The sequence below is a fragment of the Elephas maximus genome, chromosome 16 (genome assembly GCF_024166365.1).
Source record: "Elephas maximus indicus isolate mEleMax1 chromosome 16, mEleMax1 primary haplotype, whole genome shotgun sequence".
NCBI classification, from domain to species: Eukaryota; Metazoa; Chordata; class Mammalia; order Proboscidea; family Elephantidae; genus Elephas; species Elephas maximus.
The window spans coordinates 3,582,674-3,601,796 of NC_064834.1; the positions used below are offsets into that span (position 1 = coordinate 3,582,674).

General features: G+C 37.6%; 1 protein-coding gene across 7 annotated transcripts in view; it reads right to left on the minus strand.

Annotated features, from left to right (window-relative positions):
* The window catches only part of PARG (poly(ADP-ribose) glycohydrolase), a 163,986-nt gene that overhangs the window by 42,941 nt on the left and 101,922 nt on the right, over nt 1–19,123 (minus strand). For 6 of the 7 annotated variants that reach the window (XM_049854648.1, XM_049854647.1, XM_049854645.1 and 3 more), the window contains 3 exons: nt 15,706–15,853; nt 6,137–6,215; nt 4,598–4,706 (listed from right to left, as the gene is read on the minus strand). In XM_049854648.1, the coding sequence (XP_049710605.1) occupies nt 4,598–4,706; nt 6,137–6,215; nt 15,706–15,853 (336 nt within the window). Of the gene's footprint in view, nt 1–149; nt 4,707–6,136; nt 6,216–15,705; nt 15,854–19,123 lie in introns of all 7 variants that reach the window. The other variant, XR_007513385.1, reaches the window with a different exon arrangement.

Genomic DNA, 19,123 nt, shown 5'->3' on the forward strand with positions numbered 1-19,123 from the left:
TTTCCAAATCTGGGGTAATTTCAACAAATAACAACAAATCAATAAAAATAAAAAGCAAACAGGGGTGATTCTCTCCAGGGGCAGTATCAGCACTTTGTTTAATTCTGATCCAGAAGCCTCCATGAAATATATTCATTATTTGATCTTACCTGAATGAGCCTAGGAGCCCTGGTGGTGGAGTGGTTAAGGGCTCGGCTGCCAGCCAGAAGGCGTCAGTTTGAATCCACCAGCCTCTCCTTGGAAACCTTTTGGGACAGTTCTGTTCTGTCCTACAGGGTCGCTACGAGCGGGAATGGACTCCACAGCAAAGGGTTTGGGTATGGAAATGAGCCTAACATGGCTAAATACAACTCTTCAGAGCTGATTTCCTTCTTCCTGTGCAGAGCTATTTGCTGCTCTTGCAGGCGGGAGTCATCAATCCTTCCAACCACAAAGATAATTTTTGTCTAGTGTCACTTAGCTGATCGCTCAGACGACTGAACATTGCTCCACAGTTTCAGTCACAGAAAAGGAGACTGACTCCTCCCTTTTAAAATCAACTCTACTTGCAAGCCACGATGTGGGCCCAAGACACTACACAGCCTGGATGGAGCGACTCTTTGAAGAGGCAGTAAAGCACTCTGTGGGACTGCCCTTTCAATTACTATCTAGTGAACAATGCCTGGAAGTAGTAAACAGGCCTCAGAGCTCAGAAGTCCATACTGAATTCTGATGGTCAAATTGGTCTTACATACTGTTGCCTAGTGTAGAAAAATGCAGAGTTTCTATTCCTGTCCACTCTCTATCTAGCATGACAAAAAAAAAAAAAAAAAAAAGTAGAATTACACAAGTCGTCTCTGAAGAGATTTCACACAGACTTGTGCTTTAAACCCACATTTACAGACTGTAATGAGATGTACAGCATTTAATTTAGTATTCTCTCCAAGGTGTGCTGTCAGTTCATGGCAAGTTCCCTGTTGCTTGTACCAGAATTCAGAATTCCATTTTAATAGGTGAATTAATAAATTATGGGATGCTTTAATTTAGAACACCCAAAGTTATTTGGATTAGTTTTCTAATTAAGTTGTCAATAACAGTTAACAAAAATTATTTCTTGCTTTTTCCTTCTTCAATAAAAAAAATTAGAAAACAAATTCTTTGCTAACAGAACAATTTTTGGGTGAATAAAGCAGTGAATGAAAGGATACGCATCTATCAAATGCCTTCCCACGTGCCAAGTACTGAACTCAGTGCTTTCTCAATGTTAGCCCATGTGTTTAATAAGGCTATATGCCACCTGTGGTATGTCCTTGTCTCGTAGGAATTTAATAAATAGATTTGGGGGAAAAACCTTCAAATTTCTTTGACAAAGAAAATCTTCTGAACCCAGGATTCAAAGAGAAAAGAATAGCGAGGAAAGGATTTAACATGTACCTTGCTCACAGTGAAGAATATGACTGAAAGAAAAGAGATGACCCCAACATATGCTGGTAGGAAGGAGATCATGTGCTGACCAAATGCAGGGAATATTCTCAATGATTTGACTGAGCCAGGTGAAAAGTCTGGCTTTGTCACTGCCTAGCTGTGTAACCTTGGGCAAGTTATTTAGCTTCCTGAGGCTCAGTTCAATAAACTGAGTCTCTAAATTGGAAATAAGAACAGTAGCTACACCTCACTGGGTGACTAGGATTAACTCAGACAAAGTATTTAAAGTACTAAGTGACAGATATGGTAAGCAATCATTGAAAGACTGTGATTACTTTTACTATTGTTACTTCTATAACCAAAAGCTACCCCAAATTTACCTGCATTTGACTGAAAACAACGTTTTAAGAATTATAAATCAGACCTAACTGCATATTGACATAAATGATTGCAGGCTGAAAACAAATACAGAACTATATTACTATATATTAAACATCAACCCATCTGCTTCAGATGGTTTCGTCTGTTGTTACACACTTGATTTGACACTGGATTCATTTGGCTTATTCAGGACTGGAAGAATGTTGCTGTGGTGTGCCATCGAGTCCATTCCGAATCATAGCAACCCTACAGGACAGAACAGAACTGGGTTTCCTAGGCTGTAATCTTCATGGGAGCAGATCCCAGGTCTTTTCTCTCGCAGGGCTGCTGGGAGGTTCAAACTGCAGCCATGGCATCACCCGGGCTCCTTTTACTTGAAGAATAGAAATTATCAAACATTTTGTAACATTTGATGATTTGAGATAACGTACTTACATAATTTCCAAAAACTTCCTAAAATTGTGTTAGCTTTGTCTAAGAAGTTATTTAATTAATCACTGATCAATTCCTTTAACAAATATTTTTGAGAAGCTCCTACAAGCCAGGCAATGTTCTGGTCACTGACTACTCGAATGAGATAAAACTTCCTCTCTTGCCAGGTTATTTAGAGACTCATTCTTCTTGTATAGTGTGCATCACAAGGACTCTATGGTTTACAAATAAATGTTTTTCAATATTGCTAACATTTAAATTAATTTAACCGATTCACATATACCAAAGCTTCAAATCTTTAAAAAGCCTTGTGTCTTTGAGGACAGGTAACTGAAGGTCAGTGCTTTACAAGTAAATGATCTAGCTCCCACAGAGAGATATATGCAGGAATATAGACTTTATCCGTTAAAAAAAATCGGCATTTAAGTTTGTGTTAATGTGTGACTTTGGTAAAATATGTTATTTTCCTTTTCTTATATTTCACTCCAACCTACCTACTGCTTATGTAAATGTCTTCTGATATCAATGACCATGTGAAAAATTCATATGCATGCACTTAAAAAGTAACACTTTATAAGATAAACAGGATCACCAGAGAGTAATGTGCTCTCTTAAACAATCAACTATATGAGACCAATCGGTCAACATGTAGCCAAAAGCAAAGATGAGAAGGCAAGGATGGGGAGGGAAGCTAGATTAATGGAAACAGAACAAACAGAATGGAAATAATGAGAATGCTGGCACATTGTGAAAGCTGTAACCAACGTCACGGAACATTCTGTATAAAATTGTTAAATGGGAAGCTACTGTGCTATGCAAACTTTCACCTAAAACACAATTAAAAAAAAAAAAGTGACACCTGATGAAAATTTAAAGATAATCTTATTCTACTTGATATGCTATATCATAAAAACATCATGGGCTTGTAGACAACTGCTTTAAAGCAAGAGTTCTGGAATAGTGAAAGCAGGCTTGTGTTTAAAATGTACCTAATTACTAGCAAAAGATAACTATTCCGTATAAGCAAACCTCTGACTTTCAGAGTCAGGTAAGAGAGAGAAATCCAGAATTGTTGATATACCAAAGAACGGTGTTTCTGGATAGCTTTTCTGAGGAATTACTTTATTTTATTTTATTTTTAATAAAATATGTCTGGAAACTTTGGGAAATAACATATTATTCTTCAAGCTTTTTATGAAATTCCCTTAAGAACTCCAAACATTAAAACAATCTAATAAATTATATATAAGAAAACATGCCCAACAATGAATTAGATTCTCAAATGGATTAAAATGTAAGATAACATATATACCGTAATTATATTTAAAATACCTACTAAATAGTAAGTGTATTAAAAGCCTTTTTATATTATTTGTTTATTCCACTAACAACAGGCAAGGCAAGGCTGTTGAGTTAGGACAGCAGAGCGCCACCGACAGATTACTTTTGTGGTGAGAACCAGGGAGAAGATGTGAGGACGGTGTATTTACTGCCCGACTCGTCCATCAGAGAACTCTGGCAACCCCCCTGCTATGGCACAGTCCAGTCTGCTGTCTGTATGAGTCTTCACGTAGGGACTGACACATGTGGAGCCACGCAAAACCATAAACCTCATCATCTTAACAAATAATCTCATAACCAAATTCTACTCATGGGGGTTAAACAATGATTTTCAGAATTGGTCAGTCTTCTTGGCTGTAAGAGTATTTGAGGAACTAAAAAACAAAAAAGCCTCAAACGTCTTGTTAAGGCCCAAAATTCACACTCTATTTTTATGATCAAGTGTATTATGGTTAACGATAGTGAAAACATGAACTAACAATAGGTACAGCTCATTTTTGTATTTCTGTAATACAATTAAAACAAAGAAAATGATTATATTAGCACTAAGTGTCACTAAAAATCCTAGGTTCTATCATAAATATGCTAATAAACAATTTACATCTCTCTAGTGTCTATGGATTTTACTTACAACAGAGCAACATTAACTTGACTTTTCTGATTTATCTGTTTTCATCCTGATAGCATACCTTTTAGAGAAAATATTGTTGAGCAGGTCTGAAAAAAATTTTCAGGGTTCATTCATTTCTATACGGTTTTAAAATGATAATGTTCAAAAGCAGCTAGGAGTACTTGAGATAAACGTATGTGTGGGGTTTAATATCGAGCAGCAGTAAATCTGGCAGCCTCTGCCAGTAATCAAACAATTACTAAATGGGAAGTACATCTTGTACAAGCTGACACAGCCATTAAATCAGGAGAGCTGCTGGCAGACTTATTGACACTGCAAGAATGACCAGAAAGCATTAATTTCAACATTAATAAAATGGCAGCACATAGATGACAGCTGCCAGAGGAACTAAGAAATAAGGTTACCGGCCTTGTTAAGCTCGCGTCTGATTTTCTCAGGCACAAACTGATCGAGGTAGCGTCTGAAGTGAAGTGCGTCAATGGCAACAATCTCAGTGCAGCGCCTCTGCCAGTCGTCCCTGGACAGGACAGAGAGGAGAAAGACCAGGAATGGGTGAGGCCACTCACAATAATACCCTCACATTGCTTGGTTTTGAGATTGTGGCAGTGTTTGAAAGAGTGGAATGTTAAAAAGCCTTAAAAGAAAGAAACAAACCAGTGTCTACAGGTCTCAGCAAAACAGAAGGGCAGGAAGCACCATTTGATTTTTACATTCAGAGGCATACACATTGTGGACTGCCTGCCAGGTGTTAAAACAGTAAATGAAAAATTACCAGGAAGTGACACACTAGGACATGCTGTACACAGGTTCATTCCCTACAGTGAGTCTCAGGGCTGAAAGGATTCTGGGGCAAACAAAAGGAATTTAGTTATTTGTTCTCCTCTGATACTAAGACACGGCATCTGCATCTCAACAAGAGCCCACTGCTCTGCTTTTAGAGATCTGCTTCAAGTCACAGGGTTTGTAACATCACTACATATTGTCGTGGAAACGATTCCAAGAAGTCAAGTGCTAGAATGAACGTGTAATGACTCAACACAATATTCTACCTACTGTGGTCAACTGCCGACCATGAAAGACAATTTTTAAAAAAATTGTCAAAGATGGCACAGCAGACAATGACACATTGCCTGTGGAAACAGGAAGGTCTGGCTGAGATGATAATTTTAGAAATGTGAAATTCCAAATATTTCATCTCTTTATTAAGTTTCAATACTAACATGCCAACCAACGTTTCACACTGCAGAACAGTAGTGCAAACCTTCATGTTAGTCTGTAAGTAATTACCAGGAACAAACATCTGTGTAAATAATTGTTTGCTGCAACTGCATATTTTAAACAAAATAAAGGGGGAAAGAAACCAGGGTTTGGCACAGATACGGTTACATGGGGAAGAGCTGATTCCTTCTGCCGCTATGACATAAAAACACATGCTCTCGGGCAGCATTTTTGCAAAAATTTACCCCTAATGAAGTACACAATTTAGTGTGGAAGCAAGGAGGTCAAAGTATAAAAATATATTTCAGTAAGAGCTAGGAGAGGCAGCAGCAAAGTTCACTGCAGGGCCTGCCGTCAGCTGGTTTGTGGAATTAGGCAAATCGTCCCAACGCAGGTTTCTCCTGTTTACCTAATCTAATAGTTCTAATTATAACCTATCCTAATTAGATTTCAAAGTTAACCTCCACTGCTTCCAACTGGCAGCTTAGAGGTCAAGAACTATAGAGAGCCCTACCCTTATGAGCTGATTTCGATACGTTTTTGGTTTTTATTTTCCTTTTGGTATATGGAGAGGATAATGCTGTTTTAGCCAGCAATGAACCTGTAACAACGAGTTTAAAAAGACAGTTCAATGGTTGAGCTAAGAGTAGACGGAGACAGAGTGCACTCTGGGTCAAACCCACATTCCTTGTCTTATAGCCATGCAGTACCGAGGTCAGCACGACTCACCTCTCACCCTCGTCTTCATGGCTCCGCGCCCAGCGGTATGTTTCAGCATAGCCCGTGTACTCGCTGTACTGTTCAGTACCTGAAACAAACCATCTGTCACTATCTTTTTCACAGAGACTGTCCTTAAAAGCTGTGCCTTCTAAAGAGTCACTGTAAATAAACCTATTCCTCCCTTCTGAAATGATCTCATTGGCAAATGTCGATTAAAAAACAAAACAAAAGCCTGGTCTTAGTGACTTGCTATTATTTCCCTCAGACACCTCCAAAAGCCACGGTGACGTTCATCATATGAAGAGTGACTGACTGCATCCATCAAAGTAGAAAACAAAACACGCTCTGTCACAGTCACTGCTTTTCTTGGACGAGAAATGCATAAAAACCGTGTTTTATAAAAGCCCACTGTCTTCAATGTCAGTACCCTGATGGTAATACCTTATTTACATTGTTGAGAAAAGAAATTCTATACAAATACATTCCCTGCTAAGAAAAGTGACATTAAAATGAAGCCTAGGAGTTGCCTGCCAACAAGCAAGCTACTTTAAAAAAAAATAAATAAAGGACTTTGTAAAACCAGGATATTGTGGCCTGAAAGGTGAGGAAGGGAAATAAGCATCATTAACACTCATCTGATGAGAACACGCACCAAAGTCTCCACGCGGCACGGATCTCTAACTCACCAGGCCTGGGCCTGCCTACCAGCAGGGATGGCATGTAAGTGCTCCACTATCTCTGCATAAATGCACTCCTAACCCTGCCGTCAACCTAATAATCACTTGACTTTTCAAGAGTCAACAGCACAATAAAAACTGAAAACCCTCAGCAAGGTATTTTTCACATATCAAGAAAAAAAAAAAAGAGGAAGAAGCAAAGCAACATTGAGAAATATGATTAATGATTTTCTTTTTTTTAAGCACATTTGTCCTAATCCTGGCAATAAATAAAATGCAGGCAGACTGACCTTTTCAGAACTAGTTAAAGTTTCAAAGTATGTAAAATATATAATTAGAGATTAAATACAAAGCGAACAAAGAGTAACTTGACAGCGGAGAAACCTAGTCTTAAACTTTAACTGAGTCATGGCACCTGACACTGCAGCTGTTGGAATTGACTGCCATCATCTGTCTCCTCAAAAGATGTACTGGTCAGGACACATTATCACTCCAATGGAACTCCTGCCATAAATGAATTACCTACATCTAATTATGAAGAAACATTAGAGAAGCCAAAATGAGGCACAGCCTACAAAATAACTGGCTTATACGCTTTAAAAAATATCAAGGTGAACAAACACAAGGAAAGGTGAGAAACTGTTCCAGTTTAAAAGATACATGACAACTTAATGCAAGGTGTGATCGTGAATTGGATCTCGGAGTGGAAAACAGCTACAAAGGACATAATCAGAAATACCTGACAGAATTAGAATATTGACTGTCGTTGTCGTGTGCTGTCGAGTCAATTCTGACTCACAGGGACCCTACAGGACAGGGCAGAACTGCCGAGCTTTTGGTTTGCAGCCTGAGCTCTTGACCACTGTGCCACCAGGGCTCCTTAGCCATCCCTTAGCCATCCCAGTGGGAGTGAAATGTAGCTCACTGCTGTTTGATATGCAGTTCTCTGATAGCTAACAATGCTGAGGATCTTTCCATGTGTCTGTCGGCCATCGGAATATCCTCTTTAGTGAACTGTCTGTTCACGTCCTTTGCCCAGTTTCTGACTGAGTTATTTGTCATTTTGTTGTTAACTGCAGAAGTTTCTATGTATTGTAGATAGTAGAGCCTTGTCGGTTATATCACTGACAGCTTTTTAAAAATAATCCTAAAATAATTTATATCTTAATTCCTGTAAACTCAGCTAGAATTTTGGGCAAGATGTTCATATTACAAATCAAGAAAATAGCTACAAAATTCACGTGGTCTTCTGTGAAGTCTTTCCCGGCACCATAACTAGTGTCACTGTTCCTTTTCTATACTTCCATGGTACTTTCACATAACATCAATACAGCATTTAATATGTTAAACTGTTATCTGAAAATCAACTATATTTCTAAATGCTAGCAATGAATAACCCGTTAATCCATTGCTGAAGAGTCCATTCTGACTCAGAGCAGCCCTACAGGACACAGTAGAACTGTCCCATAGGGCTTCCAAGGAACAGCTGGTGGATTCGAATTGCCGGCCTTTTGGTTAGCAGCCAAACACTTAACCACTGCACCACCAGGGGTCCAATAAACAATCAGAAACTAAAATTATAAAAACTAAAATTTACAGTAGCAACAAAAAACATGAAATACTTAAGAATATATTTGAAAAAAAATGTACAAGACCTATACAATGAAAATTATAAAATATTGCTGAGTGAAATTACAGACCTAATTTCATTAGAGATATATCCTTTTCATGTGTTAGAAGATATAATATTGCTAAGATATCAATTCTCCCCAAATTTATCTACAGATTCAAAGCAGTCCCAATCAAAACAGCAGCCAGCTTTTTCGTATATATTGACAAATTCATTCCAAGATGCAAAGGAACTAAAATAACCAAAAGAACTCTGAAAAAGAATAAAGTTGGAGGGCTCACACTACTTGATTTTAAGAATTATTGGAAAGCTACAGTAATTAGAACAGTATAATATTAGCAAAATAACAGACAAATAGATCAATGGAGCAGAATAAAGAAGCTAGAGATGAGCCCACACATATGGAGACAACAGACTTCTGACAAAGGTAAGGCAGTGAAGAAACGACAGCTTTTTCAACAAAGGTGCTGGAAATATTGAAATAGCCAAATACAAAATAATGATCTTGGGTCCATACCTTGTACCACACACAAAAATTAACTCAAAATGGATTGTAGAGCCTAAATGTAAACCCTAAAACAATAAAAATCCTAAAAGAAAACATAGGAGAAAGTATTTGTTGGGCAAAGATTTCTTAGGTACAACATTAAAAGCGCAATCTATAAAAGAATAAATTGAGCTTCAAAATTAAACATTTTTGTTCTTCAAATGACACCGTTAACATCCAAGGCACAACGACTGGTCTCTACTCACCCGGAACAACAAAGCAAGAAGGAGAGTCAGAAATAGAAAGAAGATATGGAACGCAGGGCTAACTGACTCCATGAACAACTACTTCCTTTGCCATGAGACCAGGAAGAACCAGGTGCTGCCCCGCTTGCAATTACTGAACATTTTGATCAAAGGTTCCACAGAAGACTCCTCATCGACGGGGAAACTGCAGAACAGAATTTCAAATTCTCATGGACTCGAGACTTTCTGGAGCCACAGAGGGTGGATAAACCCCTGAAACTATTGGGGCGAGGGGGGTGACACTGTTAAGAGAATGAAAAAAACAAGATACAGACTGGGAGAAATTATTTCATTATTCAAAATTATTATAGATTCAAAATATACAAAGAACCTTCAAAACTCAATAAAAAAAAATAACAACCCAATTAAAAAATGGGCAAATGATCTGAACAGACACTTCAATGAAGATGAGAAAGTGGAGGAACTGTCACTCTTACACACTGCTGGAAGGAGCCCTGGTGGTGCAGCAGTTAAGTGCCTGGCTACTAACCAAAAGATCTGTGGTTTGAACCCACCAGCTGCTCTCCAGGAGAAAAGATTTGGCAACCTGCTCCTGTAAAGGATTACAGCCTAGGAAACCCTACGGGGCAGTTCTACTCAGTCACATTAGGTTCCTATGAGTCTGAATTGGCTAGATGGCATATAACAAGAGCAACAATATACACTGTTGGTGGGAATGTAATGGTACAGCCAATGTGGAAAACAGTCTAGCAGTTTCTAAAAAGACTAAACATGCTTCCACTATATGATCCAGTCATTGCACTCCTAGGTGTTTTCCCAAGAGAAAGAAAAGCTTATGTCTATACACAGACTCGTGTGCAAACATTCACTGCACCTTTACTTGTAACAGCCAAAAACCAGAATCAATCAAACGTCCATTAACAGATGAATAGGAAAAAAATTCTATTCCGCAAGAGAAAGGAATGGGCTACTGATATATGCAATGACATAGATCAACGTCAAATTAATTATGATGAATGAAAGAAGATGGAAGAATGTATTAACGCTATTATTCCATTTATGTTAAACTCTAGAAAATGTAAATTTCTCTGTACAACAGAAAACACACCAGAGGTTGCTTGGAGGTTGGCGGTAGGAAGGGGTGAGAGGCAGAGGTTATGAAGGGCCACAAGGCAACTTTGGGGGGGAATGGAAATAGGGCAAGTTAAAATGCCACAAAACTCAACAGTTCTTACCAAGGTTCAGCTGGTTTGCCTTGAACGAATGCTCCCTGGATTGCTGCAAGCCTTTGGTTAATTTCCATCAAAGTTCAGAAAAAGTTGATTCTGACCATTTTTGCCAGTGTTCTTATTGTTTTTATGGAGGAGACAATTTCAGAGGTGTTCACTCTGCCAATTTTTACTGATACCTCCATATCCTGTAAACACCTGCTGGTAAAGTGGCTTTTCACAAGCTGTTCTAAATCATTTAGACATATTATTTCTTAAAATCTCTGTGATTCTGTTGTTTTGGTGAGGTAAAACAAAAAATAAAAATTGTTAATTGTCTGTGTTTATGCTAGAAATTGGCTGGATCCTCAGCAAAGAAATTTCTTCTCGGATAGCGTCTCAGCTCCTTGAAATTAATGATTTGAAGCATTTCATCCAGAATGCTAAAGTTGTGATCCAAGTTGTATTAACTTGGAAAGACAAAACCCCTTTAGCCTCAACCTTGCCCAATTCACATATTGGCCATCTTTCTGAATTTGTTGTCTGTTATGTATGCAGATACAAAGGACGATTCAAGCACACTGGGGGCGGAGAAAGTGCAAGGAATTACAGAACAAAAAATTAAAAATAAATTGTAGCAATGCTGGGCAACTAAACTAAATACTTTGAATTTTGGTTTCATACTGCTGTAGGGAGCAATAAATAAGTCTGGAATGTGACTGTCCCCATCATTTGGTTATATCCAATACGACTTTAAAAGATTTTTAATTATGGGATCAAACATACAATAACAACTTGAAAGATCAGACAGGAAACTTAGGGGGCAGTGAGTTTATGTTAACGGGGGAGGAACAACTCAGAAAAGCAGGGTGAGAATGGTTACGCAACTCAAAGAATGTGATCAGTGACACTGAATTGCACATTTAGAAACTGTTGAATTGGTTATGTGTTTTGCTATGTATATTCTCAACAGCAACAAAACAAATAACATGTTTAAAAAAAGATTTTTTATTTGTAGCAGTTAAGCTAAACTTGAGCTGAAGACTCAGAATAAAAATATCCCATCAGTTTTTAAGATGAATTTACATCCTTGAAATTAAAAACCTGATAAATGCTGAGCATTTAAACTCCTAGCTAATTTGTTTTCTTTGCTTCATTTCTGCTTCACTGGGAAAGTAGTAGGTCTCTTGTCATCTGCCATTAATGCTGCTGAAAACAAAGGCTGTCATTTCCCCTGGGAACATTAGAATTTTTTTCTATTTTTAAAGATAGTTTGCCTCCAGCCTAAAAAAGGACCCCTCTGGAGTTATGTCTGTCTCTAACCTACCTGCAACCACTGTAAACAAACAGAAAACTGCAGATCCAGGACCCACCTTCAGATCTGTGGTTACCTCAGGCAAAGGACATTTGGGGTGACTTTTAACTCAGCATTTTTTTCCAAATCCACTTAACTTTATTATAGTGCCTCCTAATTAATATCTGAGATGTGATGTTCCCTTAATGGAAACGGCCATTTCATCATCTATTTGCTGTCTGGATTTCTGCCATCTCCCTTCTTAGGAGCCCCTCAACCATGCACTGCAATCTCTCTGCCTGGTCAACTCCATTCCTTCAGTGACGCACCCAGGCTCAGCTAGCTAATGGCTGTGACTGGGCTGCCTGAAACCTGTGGAATGGCTTGAGAAATTGGAAATAAATTAAATTTATCGTTATTGTGGGGCATCTGCTTGGTATCAGACTTTTAAATGAGTATGAAACAGGTCATGCAAACAGGCAAATGCTTTTAACCAGGCAGCATATTCCCTCTATTTGCTAGGATTCTCCTTGGAGTAGCCGTGAGTTAAATTCGTTCAGTAAGTATGCATAGAGGGGAAGGAATTAAAGCTCTAGACTTTACTTTTCATTTTCTTTTTCATCCCTCCATACCATCCAGCAAATAGCTTTAATACCAAACAGTGTAACAGTAGCTCTGGGTGACTGTTGTGCTGTTTGGAGAATATATAAAGCAGATACATAGACATAAAAGTTTTCTGTTTGGTGAATATATAACCCTATTCCCCTGGGCTGTTTCTTTAAAGCAATTACAGGCAACTGTTTAACGCTGTGGCCACCTGAGGCAGTTTGGGTTGGGACAAACAACTTGTTCTGTTGCAATCCTGTCGATTCCGACTCATAGCGACCCTATAGGACAGAGTAGAACTGCCCCACAGGATTTCCAAAGACCCCCTGCTAGATTCCAACTGCTGGCCTTTGGTTAGCAGTCATAGGTTTCCCGGGACAACCAACAGACTAATGAAAAACTTTAAAATGGAAAGCTAAGGAATGAGATGTCCATAGGAGGGTTTGAAAAGCTCTAAAACATTCCTGAGAATATAGACCAACAAGCTCAGGGCTGTGCTTACGATCAGGAAAGACCTGAGAAAATCGAAGCGCTCACCTCTGGCTGATCTTGACACTGTGTAATCAGGAAGCGAAGGCTAAGGCAGAGCTGTCAACTGCCAGGTAGAGTGCTGAAGGCATGCTCCAACTTGCAACACACACATATGCAAAGTCCCTTGGCAAAGTCTGGAAGACTTATTGGTTCCAGGCATTTAAGAAAATCTCTGTCCAATCATTAGCTGACACAAATCTAACCGCAGAGACTTCAGTAGCCACACATTACAAACAATACAGACTCTACAGACTTAGTTCAGGAAAGTCAATAAATAAACAGCAACAACAACAAGCTCTGGGAAGAGAGAAAAATCCGATTTCCACAGTACCACATTACATTATTTTAAATGTCTACTTTTCAACAACAATAAAAAAAATGAGACAAGCAAAGAAACAAGAAAGTTCTTGTTTATACCTAGGAAAAAAAGCAGTCAATAGAAACTGTTCCTAAAGAGGCCCAGATGTCTTTAAATCAGCTATTTTAAATATGTTTAAAGAACTAAAGGAAATTATATCTAAAGAGCTAAAGTATGACAGTGATGCCTCACAAATAGAAAACATCAAAAAAAGATACAAATTATATATTTAAAAAAGAACCAAATGGAAATTCTTAGAGTTGAAAAGTACAATAAATAAAAGAAAAAACTCACTAGAAGGGCTCAACTGAAGATTGCAAAGGGTAGAAGAATTAGTGAACTTAAAGACAGGTCAACTGAGATTATTCAGCCCGAAAACAGAAAGGAAAAAAAAAAAATGAAGAAAAATGAACAAAGTCTCAGAGACCTATGGCAAACTATCAAGCGTACCAACAAATGTATAATGGGATTTCTAGTAGGAAAGGAAAGAAAGAATATTTAAAGAAATAATAGCCAAAAACTTCCTAAATTTGATGAAAAACATTAAACATTTAAAAAGCTCATGAACATGAAGTAGGATAAAGTCAGAGTCATAATCAAAAGTCATAATCAAACTATTAAAAGAGAAAGAGAGAATTCTGAAAGCAAAACATAAGGCATAAAACTGGGCTACTCTTCTGAGGGTTGCTGCAAATGCACCCGAGGCAGAGTGTGACTTTAAGATTAGACCTTGGAGGTCATGGACGCTTCACAGACACATCCAAACTCCCCGAGGAGCTGAACTGCTGGGCTGTGGGGACCATGGTCTCGGGGAACATCTAGCTCAACCGGCATAACATAGTTTATAAAGAAAATGTTCTACATTCTACTTTGGTGAGTAGCATCTGGGGTCTTAAAAGCCTGTAAGGAGCCATCTAAGATACTCCATTGGTCTCGCCCCTTCAGTAGCAAAAGACAATTACGAAAACTAAAGATTCAAGGGAGATTAGTCCAAAGGGCTAAGGGACCACAACTACCATGGCCTCCACCAGCTGAGTCCAGTACAACTAGATGACGTCCGGCTACCGCCACTGACTGATCTGACAGGGATCAACAATAGAGGGTTCTGGACAGAGATGGAGAAAAATGTAGAACAAAATTCTAACTTACAAAAAAGACCAGACTTACTGGCCTGACAGAGACTGGAGAAACCCTGAGAGTATGGCCCCCAGGCACTCTTTGAGCTCAGTAATGAAGTCACTCCTGAGGTTCACCCTTCAGCCAAACATTAGACAGTCCCATAAAATAAAACGAGACTAAAGGGTCATACCATCCCAGGGGCAAGAGATAGAAGGCAGGAGGGGACAGGAAAGCTGGTAATTGGGAACTCAAGGTCAAGAAGCAAGAGGGCTGTTAACCAACGTCATGAAACAATATGTGTACTGTTTAATGAGAAACTAGTTTGTTCTGCAAAACTTCATCTAAAGTACAGTTAAAAAAAAAGTTTATTAAGAAAAAGAAAAAAAAAAAAAGAGATTAGACCTTGCAGTCTTAGTTTTGCCATATATCTCTTTGGAGGTTAACTTTGAATACACACTCAATATAACTCACAGGGAATGGTTTTCTCCCATTATGGTCTTTTGAAATAACAATAAACCGAATTTTCTGACCCAGGTGGAACTTTAGTCTCCTACACCTAATATCAAAGCAGGAACAGATTTCAAGATGAAATAAGAAACCCATTTTTGCAAGAAAAAAAAAAAAAAAAAAACACCAGCAGTAGAAGGCTGATTATGGTTTATATATAATACTTTTTTAAGCACTCAAATAAAAGGCTTAACTTACCTATGGTGGCCGATTAAGAGTCTCTTAAGAGCTAATTTTTTTTTTTTTTTTTAGTATCTCATTCACAGCAAAATACTCTAATATATTGACACCTCAATTTGGAGAAATTTAAGTGAAGAAAAACAATTTTTAGTCTCTATAACAGGCCTTAAGTATAAATTTAACTAAATTTCCCCCTTTTCTCCTCCCACATTAACTTAAATCAAGGAGCTGCAATAATATAATCACACTTTCTCTGTTAGGATGAGAATCAGGGTAAATGTAATACTGATTTATTTCCCTTTTATAAAGCTCACTGTTGTACTGACTTTCTTCAAACACTATAACTGAGCTTTTTATATTTATATCGTGTCTTCACACTGAAGTGTAACAAATGATTTCCCAAACGTAAAGGAAGAAAAATAGAATATATGCTCAAAGGCATGCCACTGTTCTTTCGAAGAGCAGTATTATATCACAAAATGTAAAACTGAAGGGTAACCGAATCATTTTTATCCCTAAAGATACCAAAAAAAAAAAAAAGAGTAGGAGTAAATGTCTTTCTCAAAATTAGGTTAGAAAAACAAGACTGTAACAATTTCAAAAGGCAGGAATAAATAAAAGAACGTTAAAATACTGACAACTAATGCCCATGGCAGAGAAAAGCCGTATCTGAATGGAGAAAACTAATGCATTGTCCAGACTTCCAAAAACTAACCTGTGATGATAAGACATTCATTGTGATCCAGCACCTCCGTGAAGAGTCGTGATACAATCAACTCAGGATTGATTAAAAATCGGATTTCTTCCTGCACAAGTCCTGCACTAGTTACACCACCTCCAACAAAACGATTTGCAAAATCCACCTGTATTTGGGAAAATGTGGCATGTTGAATGATGTTAAAAACTCACATACATGATAGAGAGGCACACTTCCTCTAAGCTCTAATATCTTCCTTTCCTCTAAAATACAATCCCTAAATTAGCAATCTTCCCAGGGAAGACAGGTTACTGTTGCTTGCACTCTTTCATCTCATTGCAATTAACATTTCTGTATGTTTCTCTGTACCCCAAAACTTCGGGAGGAACCTGGATAATGGAGCTTTTAGGTACTTTTACCTAGGAAGCCTCAATGTAGTTTATGAACTTCTACTTATAAGCCTTATTAGTGCCTCAGGAGCAACAAATCAAGGGAGATCTTTATCTGGGAAAGGTTTTAAGACCATTTCCCAATCACTCACTCAATTTCCCTTTATGTATTTCACATGACTTTAATATAATTATCTTTCTTACATAACATATAACAAACACTTGTCCTGTACAAACGAAGGTTCAGTGATTGATCTTTCCTTTTATAAGCTTTTTCTTCTGTGGAAGAATGAAAGAATAGAATTTTTGTCCTTCTGAATTTAGCTCCAAACCCCAAATTGTATGAACATTACAAGCTATATTTTTAAAAAACTATACCTTCCTCCCCAAAAAGGAAAGAAAGACAGAAAACCCAGTTTCACAACAACAAAGATTCAACTAAAATATTTCATATTTAGTTTAAATTTATACGTTAAGTTTCCTGTGGAGTGCTATGACAGAATCCCCAAGCCCCTACTAATAAAAGTGAGTTACGTAATCCTTGGTAGAAAGCAAATTCAACCCACCAGCATTATTTCAGTTTGCCTTAAACTTACTAAGCACTACAATATGTGTGATACTACGCTATGCCCTATGGGGCAATATATAAAGAATGGTTTCCATCTTTGCTTTAGATTACTCAATTTGAGGAGTGAAGATTATACACACACACAAAACTTGTGTATATACATAGTCATACACACTAATAAAACAATTTATTAAGCACAGCAAAGGGGGCTTATATGCTTTCAGACTCTTGTCAAATATAAGATTGCTTTAAGCTTAGTTGTGTTTCCTGAGGCAATTATGATACTAAAGGATATATGAAGCCTATTTTACAAAAGAGTAAAACAAAAATATGAATCTTTTGATACACAGAAATACATGTGAAAGACAAATTATTAGAAGGCAAAATAAAAACAGTCGTCTTTTACCAAAGCAGAATTTGGAAAACTGAAAAATACCACTGGTCAAGTTCTTGAAATGAGTTACCACAGGGAATAATATATTTGGGTGTATTTTCTGGGGTACTAAATCAATGCCAAAAAGAAGTAACTCTTTAGTGTACACAGAAAAACAATTTTAGCAAAACTAGACAGTTGATTAAATTAGTTATCTACTACATATGAAATCTTTATGCATTGGATCAACTATGGCTTAAACTGTTCAACAAATACTCACTGAGTATTGCGTGGAACCAGGGAAAACAAAGATGAATAAACCTGGTGCCTGGCCTCACAGCATTTACAGTCTAGATGGGAGTTGGCCACAGAAGCATAATGATGACTATTAAAGAATCTGATACTTTCCAAGTAATACAATTAATTGGAATTGGAATATGAAGGGAGCATAGGGAAGCTTTACAGAGAATGTGGCATTCAATCCAGATTTAGCTGACACGTAGGCTAAGGAAATAATATGCACAAGGACACAGAGAAAAAAACAAAGGTAAGTAGCTATATAAAAGGAATGCTCAGCGATTCCTCCTGCCTGCCTGCAACGCAGAGTATGCGGAAGGTTACAGTTGACAATGAGGTGGGAAGAGCGGTCTGGGGTCTAGAATGCCACGCTAAGAATTTTCTGCTTAATTCTGAAGGTTCTGGGAAAGACTCTAAAAAGGAAAGTAACAATTGGATATGTGTTTTAGGAAGATAATACAGGCAGGACTTTAAAGAATAGACTGGAAAAGTATAAGATGAAAAGCAAAAGGAATGGTTAGGTGACTACTGAATAGTTCAGACAAGTACTACTAGAATCTCAGACAGGCAGTGGGAAAGAAAGTAGAGGAAAGACAGGAGGCCTAGCGAAGAATTAAAACGGTCAGCACATGAGAACTAAGGCTGGCTGAGGACCTACTGTGAATGCAAAGCAGAAACAGAGAAGGTTTGGGATTGGCTAAACTTAATTTTTACTGGAACAAGGTACAGAACTAAAATAAAAAGATAAGCTCTATCCATCTTATGTACTACTTGGTAATGATCTATGAAATGCATTCAACGTGTGTGCTATTGTTCATTCTTTGAACAAAAAGGGCAGCATTCATTACTTGAAAAGTGTGCATAGAATAAACGCACTAAACTCAGTATGCCTCTAAAAGCAGGGGTCTTTTAGAAAATCGAAGTTTCTAATACTTAAAAAAGTTCTAATAAAAGGTTCTCTAAAAAAAAAAAAAAAAAAACCACAGGTGAGAAGCCTGTTCCAGTACATGAAAACAAGCATATAAATGCTTCTGTATTTTTAGCCAGTCATTTTCTAAGTCACTTTAAAGCTACTTGTTCAGATTACTTAGTTTCTGAATTATAACTTGATGAAAAGAGAGAAATGATAACACTGCTTAGAGAGGTCTTGTTGTTGCCATTCAGCATAATGTAATTTATATTCCACACAAGGAGCTTTGAGCATTGCAATACAATATCCCCTGATCTCCTGGGGATACATGGCATGGGCAGGGAGAACAATTAATAGTGCTAGCAGCCTTTATGGTATTCTTTTAATCTACTGAGGGCTCACATTTCATCTATAATTTATTCCAGGGAAGAGGGGAGAATCTCAACCTTGAATGTTGCTAAGTAATTCCTTGTTGAATTATAGTGTAATAAAAGGTCAGGATCTGTGTGGCGCTAACTAGCAGTGGTTTTGTTCACTTCACGTGCATTAAGACTCCCTCAGTTAATCCATGACGTTAACGTAGGAAAAAACTTCACCAAAAAGGAAATGTGAGAAGTAAGTGATATTCATTTAAGCATATTTCAAGCATATTTTTAAATAAAAGTACCCCTTTTTTTCAAAAGTATAGAACATTATTAATTAAGCTATCCTAAATACTGTTTATGAGCTCAAATTATCACTGGAAGAAGGTGATTTAACACAAAACATGCTTTGTCTCTTTGAAGATTAGAATTACACATACGTCTAAATTTTTTCTAAATAAAAGGCTATGCTAAAAAAAGAATCTATTTCACTAGACACTTGGAGCGTAAGTATAAATAACTAGCCAAAATACACAA